This window comes from Hemitrygon akajei, chromosome 26 (assembly GCF_048418815.1).
Source record: "Hemitrygon akajei chromosome 26, sHemAka1.3, whole genome shotgun sequence".
NCBI lineage: Eukaryota > Metazoa > Chordata > Chondrichthyes > Myliobatiformes > Dasyatidae > Hemitrygon > Hemitrygon akajei.
In genome coordinates, this window is record NC_133149.1 from 23321814 (window position 1) to 23343267 (window position 21454).

General features: G+C 42.3%; 1 protein-coding gene across 6 annotated transcripts in view; it reads right to left on the reverse strand.

Annotated features, from left to right (window-relative positions):
* robo3 (roundabout, axon guidance receptor, homolog 3 (Drosophila)) overlaps window positions 1–21454 on the reverse strand; it is a 569123-nt gene that overhangs the window by 22942 nt on the left and 524727 nt on the right. For 5 of the 6 annotated variants that reach the window (XM_073029734.1, XM_073029732.1, XM_073029730.1 and 2 more), the window contains 6 exons: window positions 16981–17259; window positions 14964–15099; window positions 13231–13473; window positions 10381–10568; window positions 6999–7118; window positions 2076–2276 (listed from right to left, as the gene is read on the reverse strand). In XM_073029734.1, the coding sequence (XP_072885835.1) occupies window positions 2076–2276; window positions 6999–7118; window positions 10381–10568; window positions 13231–13473; window positions 14964–15099; window positions 16981–17259 (1167 nt within the window). The remainder of the gene's footprint in view (window positions 1–2075; window positions 2277–6998; window positions 7119–10380; window positions 10569–13230; window positions 13474–14963; window positions 15100–16980; window positions 17260–21454) is intronic. The other variant, XM_073029733.1, reaches the window with a different exon arrangement.

A 21454-nucleotide genomic window follows, 5' to 3' on the forward strand; every position in this document is an offset into this window, starting at 1 on the left:
ATTGGTAAGGTAGAGTACACGAGAGGTCAGGTAAAGCAGATTCTGTGGAGGGAATAGTTCTGAACATATTTACGCTTTGTTCCATGTACAATCATTCCATTGGGATATACTCCTAGTGGATTCTCTATCCATGTCTGCTCCAGTACAGTTTATGTCTCCAAGGAACTAATCTTGGATTCCTCGTATATCTCATCTACAGGCTAGTCCTTGCAATGTAATTTAAAACGTATCATCAGTTACCACATCTATGCTGCTGACACTTACCCTGACTTGCTATTGCCACTCCAAGTCTCTAAGTTGTAAGGTATTTTGTTGGATAAGAATTAACTTCCCCTGTTCAGTCCATGCCACAAGATCCTCAACCATTGACTTCATCCCTTTGTTTGGCAACTTGGTGTCATATTTGACCCTGTGCTGAGTTTCTGACTTTGTATCTCAGATCACCTATTTCCATCTTTGTAAGGCTGGTTAATTCAGCTCATCTGCTGACCTGATCCATGTCTTTCATATGAAACATGGAAACTAAGAAAATAGGAGCTGGAATTGGCCATTTGACCTTTCAAACTTGTTCTGCCCTCCAATACAATCTATCTCAATAACATATTTCATCTCTCTCTCTCTAGATGTTTTTTGTGTTGAGAATTTATCTAACGGTTTTAAAAAATATATTCAGTTGTGGTTGCAAATTCCAGAGATTTGCTTTTCTTTAAGTGAAATAATATCTCATCATTTCAGTCATAAATCTCTTGCCTTGTAACCTGAAGCTGAGAACTTGTCTGGTTTCTCCCCAGTCTGTCTAGTCCAGTCAGAATATTGTAGTTAGTCTTCTTATTCTTCAAAAGCCCTAGTGTGTACAAAACTAGTTGACTTAAGTTCTCATCATACATGTGTCCTGCTATCCCAATAATCAGTCTGGTGAATGTTCTCTTTCTTAAGAATGTTCTTTTTTGAGGTCAGATAACTCTAACTACACACAATGCTGTTTCAGGCATGGCATCACCAAGGCTCTATATAACTGAGGCAAGGCATCGTTGCTCCCGTACTTAAACTGCTTTGTTCTGAAAGCCAACATACCATTTGCCTTGTCACCTGATGTTCATCCATCCATCCACCCACCCCCCACCTTTTTTATTCTGGCGTCTTCCCCCTTCCTTTCCAGTCCTGAAGAAAGGTCTTGGCCCAAAACGTTGACTGCTTGTTCATTTCCATGGATGCTGCCTGACCTGCTGAGTTCCTCCAGCATTTTGTGTGTGTGTGTGTGTGTGTTGCTTTAGATTTCCAGCATCTGCAGAATTTTTTTGTGTTTATCTCTGTTATTGCTAGGATTGGCCACCCTTTAAGTGGGTATCCCTGTGAATGTGTGCACTAGATGGCAAATAAGAGGATACAATTGAGCCTGATCCTATCTCAAAGATGCACCTCTTCTAGCCAAGATCATTGGATAGTCATTGACATCTGGAAGTGCTTGCTTTCTGAGCCCAAAGGTACTGCAACTAGTTTGAGAACTTGGTGCTCCAGTTCAGAACTACAAACTCCAAGCAGATTAAGGTTCAAGGCAAACTGATCAAAATGTTTGACAGCTGAAGCCTACAGGAGATTATTTTTTAAAGAGCAATCTTCATTGGAATGACGAGCTGGAGAGAGATCCCACAGGTTAGTACGATTAGTTGCTCAGCAGAGTTGGTACCATAAGACAGTGACTAATCAAATGGCTCCTAAAGCTGAGGGTTAAACCAGTTTCTTGCTATGTGGAGGCAGCAACTAAAACAGTTCATGGTCTTTGTGGTCTTCTGGACCAGGCTGGATCACTTAAAGGAACTAAGATTTTTTTCTGCCTTAATTGGTTTGGGTATTTAGAATCTGTATCTCATCTCAAGAAAAAACTTGAGATCCAAGAAATTGGGGAACAACACAACTTGATGGGAGAGGTTAAGTAAATACTGCTTTTTTTTTCAGTTCAACACTTCTGAGGCAAAGCAAACTTCAGCTCCAGAGAGAATCCTAAATTAGTAAAGCTTTGTTACATATAAGGTCAAATCACTGCTGTCCACTGCCGAGGTCTGTCTTCTGCTCACCATTTTTGTGTCGTGAAGATGCAGCTCTGTTGTGAGGGTGTGCACTGTCTGTTCGTTGATCAGCTGATGGTCTCCTCTCGGTGGATGAAGCATTTCCATCATGGTCAAGCGAGGTCCCCCCGGTCTCCATTCTATTGGGCTGTAAGTAAGGAGTCTCCACAACTCCATCAGCTGGGGGAGGCTCAGGCGGTGGTGGAAGATCTGTCCAAGGCAGAGATAGAGTGAGTCAACAAAAGCTGGCCAAGTCAGCGTTCCAGCTTAACGAATGTTCTGTTCCTGATTGTGAGTCTTGTTGGAACATTGCGCATAGGGGAACATCAAAGTAAGAGTCAAGGTGAGAGACCTCATTTGGCCAATCAACGTCCAAGTCATTAGCATGGTATCTAAGCTGAGTGTGGACCCTGATCACATCTGACACCATTTTATCAGTGAACAGCTTGCTAAGTCATTGTTCAGGGCCACAAGTGACAAATATCGGAGCTTGAGCCTAAGAATTCTTCAGGCCTGTTTTGGGATCTGAAGTAGGTGTCATTCCCCAGCTGGGAGCACTGACACCTGCCAAAAAGTGAGTGGCCTCTACAAGTCTCATAGCTCCTCATATGTGGAAAACTAGCTATTGAGTCAATTGCCTCAGAGATAAAATTGGGGGTCAGCACATGATTGTTGGGGTAGTCACAAGGAAGAGATTAGCATTGCTATGGAAATGCATCCACTTTTTTTGACGTAACATATTAATCTAGTTTTTGGGAAAAATGCCTTTTTGGAGGTTACTGCTTAAGCCACACAGTCATGCCCATTAACCTCCTCACATCCCCTCTAAACTTCCTAAGCCTTACCTATCACCTTCTAGTTTGAGATACCTCTCTATCAATCTATGCACCTCATAATTTTGTATACCTTTTTCAGTTCACGAATCCCTCAACCTCCTCTACTCCAAGGAAAACAAACCCAGACTCTCCAATTACTAAAGGTCTCCATCCCAGACAACATCTGGTGAATTTTATCTGTATCGTCTCCAATGCAATCACAAATGTGATGACCAGAATTGCACATGATTTTGTATTGTGGTTGAATCAATGATTTATGAAACTATACCATGACTGTCCTGCTCTTATATTCTCCACCTAGGAAAATGAAGACAGGCATCCCATGTCCACCTTCACCCTCTTATCTACCCAAAATCCCATTGTTCTTCAACAATTCCCCAGGCCCTGCCATTCATTATGCATGCCTTAACCTGTGAATAGTGCAAGCTTTCTTTGTAAACAAGTTTTATGGTAGTTACACACTTCCTCCAATGCAGCCTTGTATTTCTCAGCCCATCAGAGAATGACGTAGGGATGTATAGCATGGAAACAAGCCATTCACCCTGTGCTGACTATCAACATCCCACTTACACCATTCCAACATTAATTCCACCCATATCTGTACAAACTCCTCCTCCTCACAACACTCTATTAATCACCTACACATTAGAGGCACTCACGTTGGCCAAATAACCTTCCAACAAACAAGTCTTTGGGATGTGGACGGAAACTGGAGCACCCAGAGGAAACCTTCATGGTCACGGGGAGGAAGTATGAATTTCATATGGACAGCACCCGAGGTCGGGATTGAACCAGGGTCTCTGGTTGTGTGGGACATTGGATCCTCCAGCTTTGCCACTGTGTAGGAAGGAAAGTAAAATGTTTCCAACACAGTTGTCCTCCCAAAAGCAAAGATGCTAAGCAGCCCTAGCAAAGTTCAAAATAAACTTATCATCAAAGTATGTATATGTCACCATATACAACTCTAAGATTCATTTCTTGCGGGCATTCTGTTTGGAGTTCAATCCTGATGTTCTCTGTAAGGAATCTGTACGTTCTTCCTGTAGAATGCATGGGTCTCCCCTGGGTGCTCCAGTTTCCTCCCACAGTTCAAAGATTTACCGCTTAGTAGGGTTAATTGGTCATTGTAAATTGTCCTGTGATTAGGCTAGGGTTAAATCGGTGGAAGCTGGGCGGTGCAGCTTGAAGGGCTGGAATAACCTGTTCTGCGCTGTAGCTCAATAAATAAATAAATAGAAGAAACACAATAGAATCAATAAAAGACCACCCCAACCAATGTGGAAAAGGAAACAAACTGTGCAAATATAAAAAGAAAGAAAAAGGAAAAATAATATTCATAAAAGAATAATTAATAAGTATTGAGGACATGAGATAAAGAGTACTTGAAAGTGAATCCATAGGTTGTGGGAGCAGTTTAATGATGGGGCGAGTGAAGTTGCCCCCTTTTGTTCAAGAGCTGGATGGTTGAAGGATAATAACTATTCCTAAACCTGGTGGATTAGGTCCTGAGACTCCTGTACCTCCTTCCTGATGGCAGTAGCGAGAAGAGAGCATAGCCCGGATAGTGTGCATTCCTGACGATGGATGCTGCTTTCCTGCGACAACGCTCTGTGTAGATGTGCTCAGCGGTAAAGAGGGCATAAAGCATAGAACTAAGAAGATCTTTCTAACACAAGCATGTGGACAGGATGAAAGATACATCCACCCTGAAGGGTATAACATTTGAGGAGGTGGTCTGAGTTACTAGATGAGTAGGAAGTCCAAAGCTTCATATTAAGTTTGGTAGTAAAAGAAAGACAACAGCTTTCAAGAATTATAAGTGAGAACATGTAACTGATGATGGAAGCAAACATTGACATTAGCAGTTGAGGTAATGATCTGTAGTTTGGGTAACTCCTTTGTTAGCATGGTATCACCACAGATCACCCAACATCAAGGGCCAATAACTCTTTCAGTTATCGTATTTGTGCCCGCTTTCCAGAATGAGCTTGTGTAGTTACCAGAGAAAAATGAAGGGTGTGAAGCAGGCTCACTAAATTTTGAAAGCTGCATAACAAGCATCTTACAGATGGAAAGACGCCAACTGTTCTGGACTGCAGAGACACTCCTACATTCCAATATTTACACTCTTTCTCTTCCCAGATTCATTCTTTAAGCAATATCAGGGTCAAAGCACCAGTAAGGAAGGAGCAGCGAGAGAATAGTGGTTAATGGAAACTGATTAGGCCAGGCAACCAGTGAAAAGTCCTGTTCCTCAAGAATCAATGCTAGGACCTAGTGCTATTCACTATTTAAACAACAGAGGTGCCAAATTTGGAGTTATAATCAATAACGACTTGAATACTACACAACATTAAACTGCAGAATGTAAATAGTGAGGTTTCCCTGCTGTATGATTCTATGACTCCGTAATAAGTTACACGAGCTGTAACAATTTGCTAGGACGAATAAGGAGGCCATATGGCGCCTGGAAAACAACTCTATATGGACCAGAATAGTTAGAGATTCCAGATACTTAATTGACAAAAAGCAGTATCACAGGTTGGTAAGCCCATAAAAGACAATAAAAAATCACTTTTGCTCATTTTAGGAGTTTAGAAGAGGAAAGCATAGAACCTTTGTTAGACCCCACTGGGAAAACTGTACTCAGTTTTGGGATCCCATATCATTTCAAGGCAAAGTGAGGATTAAAAATGATTTGCTAGAATAATGCCAAAATTGGAGGCAGTTTCATACTAAGCAATGTATGAACAGACTTATGCTCTTCTCTCTAAAGAACTGAAAACCAAAGAGTGGCCTTTAAAATTATAGAGGTGTTGGCAAAGAGAAAGCATTATTACACCATGGCAGTCAGAGACTTAGGTCCAGAAGTACAACACCAACACATATAGATCAAAAAGTGAATTCATGAGATGTGCGTTAACTGGAAAATACTTAGAATGTGTAAATGCTCTCTGATGAAGTGTCTTGGACCTGAAATATTAACTATTTTTCTTTCCACAGATGCTGCCTTAACTATTGAGAGCTTCTAGCAATTTCATTTTTAATTCAGCAGCAGATTTTTTTAAATCATTTTCATGTTCAACTTCTTCAAAGGATTGTTGATGCAGCACACGTTTCTTTTTAATAGACAGAAATAAGCAGATTGGAATAGAAGATCACAGATTTGTTCAAAAAGGAAGGAAACTTACAAAGTGAAACCGTAATAAGTGAATGCCCTCAAGACTTTGGTGGTGCCAGAAATAACAGACTTTCCAGACTACTAGATATTATCCATATTAAAAATTCAGCACATTTCCAACTCACTTGATTTTTTTAGATGTTATACCGGATAATAAACAATTTCTCAGTTACCCAGCTAAATTTAAAAGGAGCGCACTGTGGTCAGTTGAAAGGGAGTGGGGGAGCTGGAGAATTAGAGGAAGCATGAAAATCTGGGTTCTGGTGAGTCAGAACATACTGTGGCAAACATAACCTTGAGACCCAGATGACAAGCCATTGAAATTTCCAGATGTCCAGAGAGCAGATTATTGGTGTTTTACTAAGACTGAGCTTTAAAACCAACGTAAACCAGTTGGGCCAATTAACCTGTTTCCATATTGTAAATTTCCTGCAAAAAAATATACGGACAGAATATACAGGGAAAGCATTCAGTTCTTTTAAGTATAATTTGACTGATGACAGCTCAGTTTTCCACAATAAACCCCCTCCAAAAAGTAGTAGTTTGTCAAGGTGCATAGATAGTTGGCTCCCTGCACCGTTACTCAATATATTCTCCGATAAAATAGTTTTATTTAAATGTGGAATCTTCATTACATCTTAAATCTTTGTTCAATTGACTGCCAACCACTCTTCGTCGGAATACCAACTAGCTTTCGACTTCCTTGTGTAACATGATGGGAGACCAAATGTATTTCAAAATGTTAAGTTGACTTATTTTGTGAGTAACAAATTTAGTTTCCAGTGAATTTCCAAATTCCTCATTAGCAAAAGTGATGTGTGGAGGATAATATTTTTTTGGACTGTGGAAGGAAAATAATTCATAGCCTGGACAGAATATGAAGTTCTCATTAGTCAAAACTTGGCTGGAACTCACCCCCTTGGGAGAGGTCACGACGATACTGATTCTGCTTAGCTTTCTTCTTTGCTCGGGCTTTCTGGCTGGGTGGGGTGTTTACGTTACCACTCCCCATCACTGGTGTGTACCTTGTCTTCCCTGGAAATACAATAAACAGAATAATTAAGGACAGAAATGTCGGAGAGGAAATTGAATGGAGAGTAAGATTTTACAAGTTAAATTCCACAACTGATTAACTTCCCAAAATGAATGCCTCATTGTACAATCACAAATGTCCCCACTGTTAGATGACACTTTCCCCTCCCAATGACTGACTCTTGCTGGATTATTTTCTAATGTGCCTCAGTTCAGTGGTGGCTCAATCAGTCAGTCTCCACAAGACCAACACATGCTTCTGAAGTAAGAACCCTGTCAGATGTATTCCTTACACAGTGGAAGAATTTTAAATTTTATAGCATTCCATTTTATAGTGTGACTATTCGCCATCTCACAAATAGCAACATATCTTTTATCAATGTGACAGGTATTGTATGTAGCATTCCAGTTACAGTAGCGTAGCAGTTAGTGCAACACTGTTACAGCTTGGGGCGTTGGAGTTTGGAATTCAGTCCCTGTGTTCTCTGCAAGTAGTTTGTATGTCCTCCCTGTGGAAAGCGTGGGTTTCCTCTGGGTGCTCCAGTTTCCTTCCACAGTCCAAAGACATGCTGGTGAGAATGTCCTTGTAAATTGTCCCACAGTTAGGCTCGGGTTAAATTGGTGGGTTGCTGGCTTCACAGCTTGAAGGGCCAGAAGGTCTGGAAGGCTGTATCTCAATAAATAAATAAAGCATTCACATGGAGTATGTGAAGTGCCTGCACTGGCATAGCACTGAAATAATTTACTTATTGATAAAATAATGAAGAGTGTATCAATGAGTCATGGAGCAGTTTCCAATTAATAATCATGCTGCTTTTCATATATTCAGAGTTAATTTTTTTTGAAGGGGGGTGTGTGATAGCAAAATATTTTAAATGTCCAGAAAGAAGTGCACATGGCAATCTGATTGCAATGCTGGATGACAAGCATAGCGGATCAAGTAGTGGTTTGCTACCTGCAAATTGTTACAATACAAGATGTACCGTACATTGATCTTAATGACTGTTTTACCATCCAGATCTACTTCAAAAAAGAGTGGGCGCTAATTCTGTAAACAATTTTCAAAGGTTGTTGGACCAAAAGCTGAGGATGGGAGGCTCCCAACCTCTGTACAAAGTGTGGATATGGTGGATAAAAGTGACAAAGGGCCAAAGAGCCTCCTTTGGTGCCACTTCTATGACTCAATGAACCGGATTCCCAGAATCCAGTCATGTACCACAGAGGTAATGCAAGTTCAACACAATCCCACTACAAGTGCTTAAGGCTTCAGTTTGCCTTTAAATCACTTTGATTCAGTTTTTATAGAAACCTCATGAATACACAGACAAATAGAGCAGAGCAGTAACATCATTCTTATGTGCTTCAGTTAGATTCAGTCAGTCCTGTTGTAAAGAGTTGGAAAAATATCAAACAATATGTTAACCTTTGTGTAGAAGCGTGGACATCATGTAAGGAAAGGATCTGACTCAACTCTGATGGATTTATTACAGACTAGGTTGCCAGCTTTCAATCTCCAGGTACACACATGAAGAACCACTAGAGACAAGTTATGGAGTTATGCTTTGACAATGAGCTCCATCCTCTGGGATGAGGCACATTAGCATCAGGAGAAGATGGGAAGAGAAACCGAAACTAGGAAGAAGATATACTTTAACTTTGTCCATAAAGTCTAAACCTTACCAAGTTGAAACTGACAAAACACAAGAGCACAGTAAATGAGCATGTAGGCGATTCAGTCCTCAAGACTGCCCTGCCTGATCTGACTCAGGCCTCAACTTCTCTTCTGTCCGAGACCCTCATAGTCCTGAATTGCTCAACTTGCCAAAAATTCAGCCACATTTTCTTTAAATACACTCTCTTTGATCTAGCCTTGATAAGCTCTGGGATACAGAGTTCCAGAGATTTATTACCCTCTATGAAAAGAAACTCCTCCACACTTCAGTTTTAAATGACTGCATAAGTCAAGACATCCCCTGTCAGAAGGAGATCCTCACTCTTGTCAACGTTATGCAGCTTTATTGATCTGTGGTTACATTGGAACACCACTGCTAAAGTTTGAATCTAAAATTGGTTTAATTTGTTTCCCAAGAGTACCTCCCCATCCGAGCAGCACCACTTAATACAAATCACAATCAGTTTTAAACATGTTAAAAGGGCATGTGCTGCAAAACTGTCAACCGTCTTCTGAGGTAAGATTAGCGTAGACTTGTAGAGTCATACAGCATGGCTGAGCCTGCACCAAACATCAACTACTCATTGACACCACGTCTTCACTAATCACATTAAAAAAATGTCCCCATCTTCAAGGAGCTATACTTCAAAAAGACAGCATCCATCATTAAGGATCCCCATTATCCAGGCCATGCCTTGTTGTCATTGCTACTCTAAGGAGTTGCAGAAGCCTGAAGGGATACAGGTTCAACAATTCAGGAACAGCTTCTTTCCCTTTGCCTTCCAATTTCTAAATGGACACTGAACCCATAAACACTGTGTGGCGCATGGCCAAGTGGTTAAGGCATTTGACTAGCGATCTGAAGGTTGTGAGTTTGAGCCCCAGCCGAGGCAGCGTGTTGTGTCCTTGAGCGAGGCACTGAACCACACATTGCTCCAGTCCACCCAGCTGAAATTGGGTACCAGCAAAATGCTGGGGGTTAACCTCGCGATAGATTGGTGCCCTATCCGGGGGGGGGGGGGGGGATCTATACTCTCAGTCGCTTCACGCCACGGAAACCGGCATAAGCACCAGCCTGTTGAGCCTATAAGGCTCAGGACAGACTTTAACTAACTAACCATAAACACTACCTCACTGTTCTTAATTTTTTATTTTTGCATGACATACTTAATTTAACTATTGTATATATGCAATTACTGTAATTTATATATTTTTATCTTTTACTATGTATTGCATTGTACTGCTGCCACAAAGACCACAAATTTGATAATAAATCTGATTCTCCTCAAATAACTCCAAGATTCTACTAATCACTGGCTTACAAGGGGTGACTTACAGTGGCCAAATAACCTACCGACCTTCATGTCTTTGGGAGGAAACAAGAGCACCTGGAGAAAACCTACACAGTCACTGGGAGAATGTGGATACTCAACATAAACAGGACCTTGTCTCTTGTCTCTGGTGCCGTGAGCTGGTGGCCTTACCAGCAATGCCACTGTGCTGCCCCAACTGTGGCTTATGCCCACCTGTGTTTTCTCTTGCTGGGATAAAGACCTTCCCTTTCCTCATCCATGAATGGGCATCATATCTTACCTGCTCCAGGTATGCTGACATTCTCACTGCTATTGGCCATGGTCTGGCTCAGGTTGCGTTTGTGGCCATGCCGGTGTGGGCCTGCGGATTCTGTGACAGCATCCTCATTCTCATTCACGTTGGAGTGGCTCTGCGATGGTGGAGGTGTTGGAGGTCTGGGCAGAGGGACTGGTCCCACTGGGAGTCTCCTGAAAAAGGAGTAGAGAGTACCAATATACGGCAGACACGAGAGATGTCAGATATTGAGTGAACTCGGCCTTTTCTCCTTGGAGCGACAGAAGATGAGAGGTGACCTGATAGAGGTGTATAAGGTGATGAGAGGCATTGATTGTGTGGATAGTCAGAGGCTTCTTCCCAGGGCTGAAATGGCTAGCATGAGAGCGCATATTTTTAAGGTGCTTGGAAGTAGGTACAGAGGAGATGTCAGGGGTAATTTTTTACTCAGAAAGTGGTGAGTGCGTGGAATGCACTGCTGGCAGCAATGGTGGTGGAGGTGGATACGACAGGGTCTTTTAAGAGACTCCTGGATAGGTACATGGAGCTTAGAAAAATAGAGGACTATGGGTAACCCTAGGTAGTTCTAAGGTAAGGACATGTTTGGCACAGCTTTGTGGGCTGAAGGGCCTGTATTGTGCTGTAGGTTTTATATGTATGAAATGTGGAATAATGGCTGGAGGAACTTGGCAGGTTGAGTAATTTTCGTGGAGGAAAGAGATAGATGATGTTTTGGGTCAGGAGCCCCATCATGTCCACCATACCTCTGCCTCCGCTGATGCTCCTTGACCTGCTGCTTGCATTTTTTACACTAATGCATGGCAATCCACCAAACCCTGCAGTTCAAGGCAGAGTGGCTAAATAGATAAAAGCACTACTCACGTAAACAGGTCCTGTCAGCTTGTGATAGATTTCCAGAGGAACAATGGAAAGAGACACCTTACAGCTACCCATCCACTGACCACCCTCCCCCATTCCAATGTATACCTCCCCTGCCGAAAACTACTGGCTGAGCTTTCACCTGTAATAATCACTATAGAGCTATAAACATCATGAGACACTGAAAGAATTCATTCCCCCATCATGGCTACATCATCTTTGACAATGCTACCCAATTAGCTCCCATCACTCTGTACTTTCCCCAGAAACACTTCCCCTTTAAATATTTGCCCCACTTCCTTTTGAATTTATTGTATTGGATACTGCCTCCAGCAACCTTTCAGGCAGTATGTTCTTATCACAACTTTAAACAAAATTGATCCTAATTCCCCTGTCTAGTTCTGTGGCCAATTATATCTTAAACCTGCCATCGTAGATTACTCACTTTTCCACCTGTAAAAATAGTTTCCCATCTTTTGCTCTATCAATGTCCTCATTAGTTTCAACATCCTCATTATGTATGTCCTCTGTTCCAGTTGCGCAGAATTTGTTCAAATAAAATCATTTTATTGATTCAGGATTCTGCGCAGTATTCCAAGGAGACTGCAACTTCTGAAGTAGGAAATGTTGGAAAGACCTGCATCTTTTCTTAAGAGTACCGGTCATTCATTTAGTTTTAGTCATAGTGCACTGCCGCACAGAAACAGGCCCTTCTGCCCATCCAGTCCATGTTGACATGGTTTTCTACCTAGTTCGATCTGCCTGCACCCGGACCACATCCACCCATACCCTTCTCATCCAAACTTCCCTTAAAAGTTGCAACTGAACTCACATCCACTGGCAGCTCATTCCTCACTCTCTGAGTGAATGTCCCTCCTCAGAATAGACAACAGACAATAGGTGCAGAAGTAGACCATTCGGCCCTTCGAGCCTGCACCGCCATTTTGAGATCATGGCTGATCATCTACTATCAATACCCGGTTCCTGCCTTGTCCCCATATCCTTTGATTCCTCTATCCTTAAGATACCTATCTAGCTCCTTCTTGAAAGCATCCAGAGAATTGGCCTCCACTACCTTCCGAGGCAGTGCATTCCACATCCCCACAACTCTCTGGGAGAAGAAGTTTTTCCTTAACTCTGTCCTAAATGACCTACCCCTTATTCTCAAACCATGCCCTCTGGTACTGGACTCTCCCAGCATCTGGAACATATTTCCTGCCTCTATCTTGTCCAATCCCTTAATAATCTTATATGTTTCAATCAGATCCCCTCTCAATCTCCTTAATTCCAGCGTATACAAGCCCAGTCTCTCTAACCTGTCTGCGTAGACAGTCCAGACATCCCAGGAATTAACCTCGTGAATCTACGCTGCACTTCCTCTACAGCCAGGATGTCCTTCCTTAACCCTGGAGACCAAAACTATACACAATACTCCAGGTGTGGTCTCACCAGGGCTCTGTACAAATGCAAGAGGATTTCCTTGCTCTTGTACTCAATTCCCTTTATAATAAAGGCCAACATTCCATTAGCCTTCTTCACTGCCTGCTGCACTTGCTCATTCACCTTCAGTGACTGATGAACAAGGACTCCTAGATCTCTTTGTATTTCTCCCTTACCTAACTCTACACCGTTCAGATAATAATCTGCCTTCCTGTTCTTACTCCCAAAGTGGATAACCTCACACTTATTCACATTAAATGTCATCTGCCAAGTATCTGCCCACTCACCCAGCCTATCCAAGTCACCCTGAATTCTCCTAACATCCTCATCACATGTCACACTGCCACCCAGCTTAGTATCATCAGCAAATTTGCTGATGTTATTCTCAATGCCTTCATTGAGTAAGTTCCCCCTCAGATACCCCTTTATTCCCTCCCTCCCACTCCCTTTCTGCAATTTTCCATCCTTCCCCTAATATTTTCATTGCTCTGACATTGCAGTTTGTAAATATAATGACCAGTGTGTAAGCTTGCTCACCGGTGTAAATGTGGAATCTCAAACTGATGAAGCCTTGGAATATCTTCCGTTGCTCCATGTCCTGTCGACCGCGCTTCTTCTCGAGGTGATGGTGTCAGCGTGGCTGTCGATTGTTGCCCATATGAAGTGGCAGGGGATGATGCGTCGCCTCGTGGTGGTGGAGGGGGTCCTTCATCCTCGCTAGCACCTTCCGCCAAGTAGGTTCTTTCAGGGAGTGGGGGGCACCAGTCATCAGCACCAGGGCTTCAAAGAGCAAATGGAGATACAACTTACTGCCAAGGTAAAGGGGCTGTTTGTTACATTCTTCCAATATTTTTTCACAACTTGAGCCCTTTTGAGCAGTAGCTATAGAATTAAGATTTCCAGAGAGTTATACAGACCACCAAGGACATGGCTTTACCTTTGAAACTTCAGATAAAAATAAATCAGCCATGGGCTGATCAACAGGCAGAAGCAGTGCCACTGTGATGCCTGTCAGAGCTGGGGAACCTAGTCCACGGAAACTTAGCCTTCAAAGAATGAGCGGAGGGTTTCATTGAAACTTGTCAGATACTGAAAGGTGTGGATAGAGTAGACCTAGAGAGGAGATTCCCATTACTAGGACAGTCTAGGACCTGAGGGTACAGCCTCAGAATAAGGAAATGTCCTTAAAGCCGAGATGAGGAAGTATTTCTTTTGCTAGAGGGCGGTAGATCTGTGGAATTTGTTACCACGGGGACTGTGGAGGCCAAGTCATTGGGTGTTTTTAAGGCAGAGGTTGATGGGTTGTTGATTGATAAAGGAGATTAATGGTTACAGGAACAAGGCAAAGAATGCAGTTGAAAAAAAAATGGCCTTTATCGAATGGCGGAGGGAACTCGATGGGCTAAATGGCCTAATTCTGCACTTATAGGGAAGAAGATACACATACCATCAGACTCAAGGACAGTTTCTACAATAAGATGGACACTTAACCTCACAATCTTTCTTGCTGATCTTATATCTTATTGTTTACCTGCGCTACACTTCCTCTGTAGCTGTTACCCTTATTCCGCATTGTTATTGTTTTACTTTGCTTTATCTCAATGCACAGTGTAATGATCTGATCTGTATGAACAGTTTGCAAGGCAAGCTTTTTACTGTATCTTGGTGCAAATGACAATAATAAACCAATTTCAATTCCAATTCGATGTCTTATGATCTGTGTTTCTTTTCTGCTTCTGCTTTTAGCACTCTACATGGCTTCCGTCAAAATGTCATTCCAATGTCACAAAAATTTGCATCGAGTCACAAAGACATAAACAATGGAAACAAGTCCTTTGCCCACTGAGTCTACATTCACCATCAAATATCTATTCACACGAAGCCTGAACTAATCCCGTTTTATTCTCCCCAGAGCCTTCAACTTGCCTGCATACTACAGTAGGTGGAAATTACAGTGACCAGGTAGCCTAGCAACCCGTGGAAAGGAAGCTGGACAAATGCATACAGTCACAGGAAGGACACATGACCTCCACACAGACCAGGACTGAACCTAGGTCTGTGTAGTTGTGAGGCAGCAGCTCGACTAGCTGCACCAGTGTGCTGCCTAATTGGATGGTGCTTTAGATCCATATCGGTGGGAAGGGTGGATGAGCTGCCACCAGAATCTCATGGGATTCTCAGACTCAGTGGTAAGGGGACCCAACATTGTTAGGTTCATGTCTGTCGCTTCAGTAGGTTTACAATGGCTGCTCATATATGGTGTCACGTACCCATACTCCAACTCCTCTTCGTCATCATAGGAATCAACATCTACGCTGGGTGGCGGTGGTGGCAGTAGATCTGTCCAGTTCAGAGGGGCAGCCTTCACTGACTTGGCATTCAGTTTCTGCTTCCCGGTTTTCCCACCTGTGGGAATATGAATGGAGATTGGCATATCCAGGCTGTATCTTCCAGTATTCAGTGCCCAATATTGTCAGATTTGTCAGATTACCAAGTGTCACCAGACTGGACATTCACACCCATTAGGTGAGACAATAAAATATCAAAGGACACGCGTTCAGGATTTTAAAGAATCTTGATTCCAGTGCTGTGAGGGTGAGTGTATCCTTCTGAATAACCAGCATTCTTCAGCCAAATCTAATGATTAACCAGTCATCTCATTACTGTTTGTGGGAACTTATTGGTCAAGAATGATCGCTCTGTTTCCTAGATAACTCATTCACTGCAATAAATCAGCACGTTGATCCTTGCAAGGGTCAATCTAAATGGAAGTAAGATTATTCAGTAAAACTCATAATCTTATACATCTTAGGTGTCAGTTAATTTTCTCCACTCCCCCCCATTGATGCGGACATGTATTGATGGATTGATCACCTTACCCAAGTGGTAACAGATCATTTAACTACTGAGGGGCTAATTCATCAGTGTGTTTGGATATTGGTTCTCATCAGTGTCTGTACTAATACACATGTAATACACACTCTACACAATCACAATACAGTAACAGTTGCCTTATTAAATTAATAAGTACAAAATAAAGACCTGGTTATCACTCCCCTCCCCACACACACCAACAAATAAGCAAATGTACATAGATAAATTGGATGTTTGGTGTTTTATTTTGGTGCTATGCACCTGAAGAATGTGTCTTTACAGATTGCAGCACGATTGCAACCACTTCAGGATCAAATTGCAGCAATCATAAATTCAAGTAGGCACTTTTGGTTGTGAATTACCCTTGAACATCAGATGAGAGTTCTGTATCTGTCACACACAGGACGATACTCTTGTGCAATGCACCCAGGAAGTCGAGTTCCATTAGTCTGAGAAGCATCTAACATTGAACGCTTATGGGACATTCAGATCTTCAGAGTAGTGGCCTCTGAGAACCCAGCCTTGGTTAACTCTACCTCTTCATCTTTGTGACTCCCACTGCCTCTTATCCACAAACCCAAACCTAGCAGATCCCAACCATAATAAACTCTTCACAACCCTTGGTCTTGAGTGTCTGCTCCTTGTCTCCGCTGATTTCTCAGATCTGGTTCTACCACGTCCTTATTTACTCAACCCCACATAAATGACTAAAAATAGACTGGATTAGTACACACATAATAAAATATAACTAAAAATTTAATATTGTCTCCCACAAATCCCACACCACTCCAAGGAAAACATCGAGTTTTACTTTAATCACTATTTAATTGCCACAATTTTCTAACATTTATTTTGAATAACTTTGGAAACTAGCAGAAAGAAAAATGGAATAAAAGTTTTGAATTTGAGATCCTGTGGTTTTCCAGATTGCCAACAGAATGAAATATGGGGAAATGGTAAGCCACAAAGTTAATGGCAGAATAATGAGTTGAATGGCTCGGTCTGCTTTCCTGCTGCTACACCTGACCATGAAGCTGCCTTGGCCGTGGGCAGCAGTAGGATCTTCTTATGCATTTGGGTTGGGAAGGGCCAAAGGAGGAAGAAAAATGGGTTGAGGGAAACCAAACGGTAAAACCTACTAACTAGGATTCTCATTTCATCCTTGCTGGGCCCTGCCCTCCACCAAAATCAGCAAAATCATGACTGAGCCGAGGTTGACAAGGAAATCACCGAATCTCAAACTCAAAACATTTATCCCTTTTAACACATACAAAATGCCGGAAGAACTTGGGTCAGGCAGCATCTATGGAGAAGAATAAAGGGCTGATGTGCCAGACTGAGGCTCATTCAGCTGGTTTCCAACATATGTGAAAATAAACCTGACAAAATTATACAAATTTTCAAACATCTCACCGGCGTCCTGTCTTCCACGCTCTGGCTGGGTATACTGGGTGCTGGAAGGTCCGGGCTGGGCACCCCAGTGCCCATTGACAGGGTCCGTAGTGTACTGGTTCTGGGCTCCAAGGGGCACCACAGGAGTGCTTGCATACAGTGTGGTCTGCTGATTTGGGAAAGCCCCATTGAACGTACGCATCTCATCACTGGCAGAGTCGATGGTGCTATAAATAGGCCCATCAGAAATCATTGTTCCAAACTTTTCCGTCTGAGCAATGTAGTTGGAAATGCCGGCTTCTGGATTGGAGCACAGAAGGGAAAAAAACAAATAATGTTCTTTGTCATTGCAGCCTGTAAGAAGTGCAATTAACAAAGCAGAAATAATCAATCTATTCACTTGGGTATTTTTCACATAAATAACCTAACACTCTGAAGCTGGGACCCTCTAGACCAGTGAGCTCGGTATGCCATGTTAGTTAAAAGGGGGTTCAAGCAGTGGTAATTTCTTGGGACCAGGCCTGACAAGATACTTTTTGGACAACTGTTGGCCTCATAGTGGACCTAAAGCTGGGAACTTAAGAATGAGCTGGGGTAAGTGGGAATATCAAAGGCGAACATTGTGCCGTGGTGACATGTTAATAACTTGCTAATGGCCCTAACACTGAAGTCACATCCCACTGGCCACCATTCCCTGATCACTGTGATAGGCAACGAAAGATCACTGAGGGATTAATTAGTTCCCCTTCTAAACAGGTGTTGGATGAGAACATGGAAATTTTATTGTAATGAGGCTCGATGCAATGGTTTAACATCAAGCCTGCTCTTCACATCCCTAAACTAAGACTTGCGTCTCTAGCGTTCTGTTGGCACTGAACACTGAAAGGAGCTCTGAGCCCACGCGGAGGATATTGTGGGTGAAGAAACTGTTAAAGGAATTCAGGGTGAATGTTCAGCTTGAGTGGTGCAGGAAAGCCAGAACAAGGCCAGAACAACGGGCAAGTGAAAAGTTCAAGAACACACCCAACCTATAGAAAATGCACAAGAATCCAATATACCTGACTCCCACTGCTGCAAAAAAAAACTTCAGCAAAAAAGGTACCAATAAATTTCAACCTGTGCTGCTGGCATCTCGTTGTGCAAGTGCATCATCTATGTATCCATGGAACCATACTGTTGATCTCAGTAAGGTTGAGGTTAGATAGAGACAACAGGTCACACTTCTGCTTATGAGTCCTAGCTGAAATATGCCCATGCATTTTGAAATTGGAGTTGAATGAGTCTCCTGACCATCTCTTCCACGTGATCTGTCAGACATGATGACTAACTGGAGGACGATATCAACAGGAACGTTTAGAAATGGGTCTGTATATTCAAAATTGAGCAGATGAGCAGCAGTGACATAGCATTTCCTTGTGGCCCCTCAACAATTTACAGGGAAACTTTATTTGATAAAATGGAGGAAGAGGTTTGAAGTTTGCTATATAGGAAGGAGTGCATGAAAGGACAAGATGCAGGAAGGGCAGAAGCTGTGCTCAATGAGGGAATTGGAAGAAAATAGCTTTAAGGAACTGATTACATACTACTGGTTGTAGTGTTAATGTATCAAGAGTCAAGCACCCTTAATCTTTCTCAATCTCGCAACTGGTGGATGTTGATAGACAAGACGGTCACCTTATCTCATTCATCAGTATTATGTCCTCAGTCCATTGTATAGACAAGTTGATACAGAAATCTATATGGAATGTGCAGCACAAGATTAATTGGTCTTTCCTGGTAATTAAAACAGAAATGAACAATTTCCTGCCAGCATACCTATAGTATATTTTTCCTGCATGTGATTTTCTAATTTACCTCCACATTTATTTATCTGTGGGAATGAGCAAAACTACTCCATATGGTAGTAAATTCCACATTCCACCCACTCTCAGCAATATGTTATCTAATATGATGATACATCCAAGACTTTTTATAGGAACTTTAACAAACAAACTTTGATATAAGCTACATATTAGGACAGATGGTTAAGGGGGAGGATTTAAGAGATTATTTTAGAGATTAATCAACCAGATTAGAGAGGTTTCAGGAGTGAATTCCAGTGTTTAGGGCCTAAGCAGCTGAAAACAATGGTCATCACACTAGAGGAAGGATGTAGTAGCAGAAGAGTTTATATGAGATTCACCAGGATGTTGCCTGGAATGGAGGGTTGTAGTTATAAGGAGAGATTTTCTCTAGAAGTGGGTTTATTCTCACTAGAAGGTAGGAGGTTGAGGGGTGCCCTGAATATATAAACCTGTATTAAATAATGAAGGGTATAGATAGGGCAGATAGATTATTTTCCTGAGGCAGGGGAGTCACAAAACTCGAGGCAACAGGTTTCAGACGAGCATGGACAACTTTAAAAGAGATCTGAGGAGTAAGCTTTGCACCAAGAGGGTAGTAAATATGTGGAAAGATCTGCCAGAGGAGGTGGCAGAGTTAGATATAGTTACGATATTTAAAGAGGTGTTTGGACTGAGGTAGAAAAGAAGCAGATGGAAATGGGCCTAATGCAGGCAAACGGAATTAGCACAGATAGGAATCGTGGATGGCATGGACAAGATGGGTCAAATGTGCCTATTTCTGTCCTGTTTGATTCCAAGATTGTATAATATTGGACATGCATAACTGAATGGAAAAGTGCAGAGATTGCGAGGATTCTGGGGGTTACTGAGATAAGAAGGCATAGAAGGACTTCAACAGGATGAAAAATAAAAGTGGATGTACTGTTGGTCAGAAAGCCAATGAATGCAATGGGGGAAGGGGATGAGTGTGCAGGGCATTGTGAGGGGGGCGGATGTGTTGCTCTGTGTGAGGGATGATGTGAGGGATGGTATGAGGGTGATGAGTGTGTGAGATGGTGAACAGACGATGGGTGCATGGGGCAGTGTGACAGTGATGAATATGTGGGACAGTGTGAGGGTGATAGATATGTGGGACAATGTGAGCGTGGTGGATGCATGAGAGTGTAAAGATGTGTGGGGCAGTGTGAAATACGATATGGGCTAGAGAGTATTAACGCATTTAACTTAGTGCACATGAATAGAATAACTGGGCAGTTGGCTAGGAGACTTAAGGTTTGTCTGAAAAGTAAGAAGAGTTTGAATGAGGGCAGTTGGACAGAGGGTCAGAGTACAATAGCATTATGTATCCAGAGAGGCCAGTCTTAATGATGGAGTCATTTTGTAGTAGTCATCTCTCAACATTACATTGGAAGCCAAAGTTGTAATCTGATTTTAGCCTCAGACAGTTGTGCAGGTGGAGGAAAGAGTTTGGAACCAAAATATAGAATTTGAAGATAACGGTCATTCTGATATTTAGTTGGTGAAAATTTTTCTCCTTTTGCAATGGATGTCATAAAGCAGGTGACAAATCTTACAGGGTACTGAGGCAGCATTCCAATGAGAAACACGAGGATTGCAGTATTCTGCAGATGAGGGTGTGAGCATGGGATAGAATGATTCTCTGTCTGTGAGAGATTAAGAATGGACTGGGTGAGGACAGTACCACTGAAGCAGAGGAGTATTCAAAGACAGAAAATATCACACAAAATAAGAAGGAACAGCCGCCATGATTATAAATCCAGCTTGTTGACTGCAAGAGTGACAAAGGACATTTTTGTGCTCTGATGTAGATAGAAACTTGAGTAAAGTAGCTTCTCCTCAATATGCCACAGAATCTATGGTTTCCTGTCTTATGTTAATAGAAGCCAGATTTTCATTTTCCTCTATTGGAAAGTATTTCTCTATGTCTGGTGCCTTAAGCATAATATTAGATAATTCTTACAGATAATCTTCATTTCTCTGGAGAAAAGAGTTCCATCCAGTCATATATTCCTGGTGTTCTAATCTTAGTTCTGACATCAGCCCTTGCAAGTCCATACAACTTCTCCAATGAACTTCTTCTCCATTTTGCGCGCCACAGTTTCCACAATTTGCGCACCACACTTCCCGAGGAGACATTGGATTGCGCATAATTAGGTACTTGGCAAGGTCCAATAAAAAGTAGGCAGGTTTAAGCAGAACAGCCATTGTGTGAGTGAGCCAGATAGTGAGGAGTTGAGGCTTTGGCTCATCAAGGCTTCAACGAGGAGAGGCGTAGGATGTAGGTAGAATTTTTCTTTTCTTTATTCATTCTTTCTTATTGCACATTTAGAGCAGTGGTGTTTGGCAGGGACAATAGTTGAACGCTCCTCTTGTGGGATGTGGGAAGGCAGGGAGTCGTCCAGTGTCCCCGATGACTACACCTGCAAGAAGTGCATCCAGCTGCAGCTTCGAACAGATGGTGTTAAGGAGTTGAAGCTGGAACTAGATGAGCTCTGGATCATTCAGGAGGCTGAGAGGTTGATGGACAGGACACACAGGAGATAGTTACACCCAAGGTGCAGGACACATGTAACTGGCTGACTGTCAGGAGGGGGAACGGGGATAGGCAGCCAGTGCAGAGTACCCCTGTG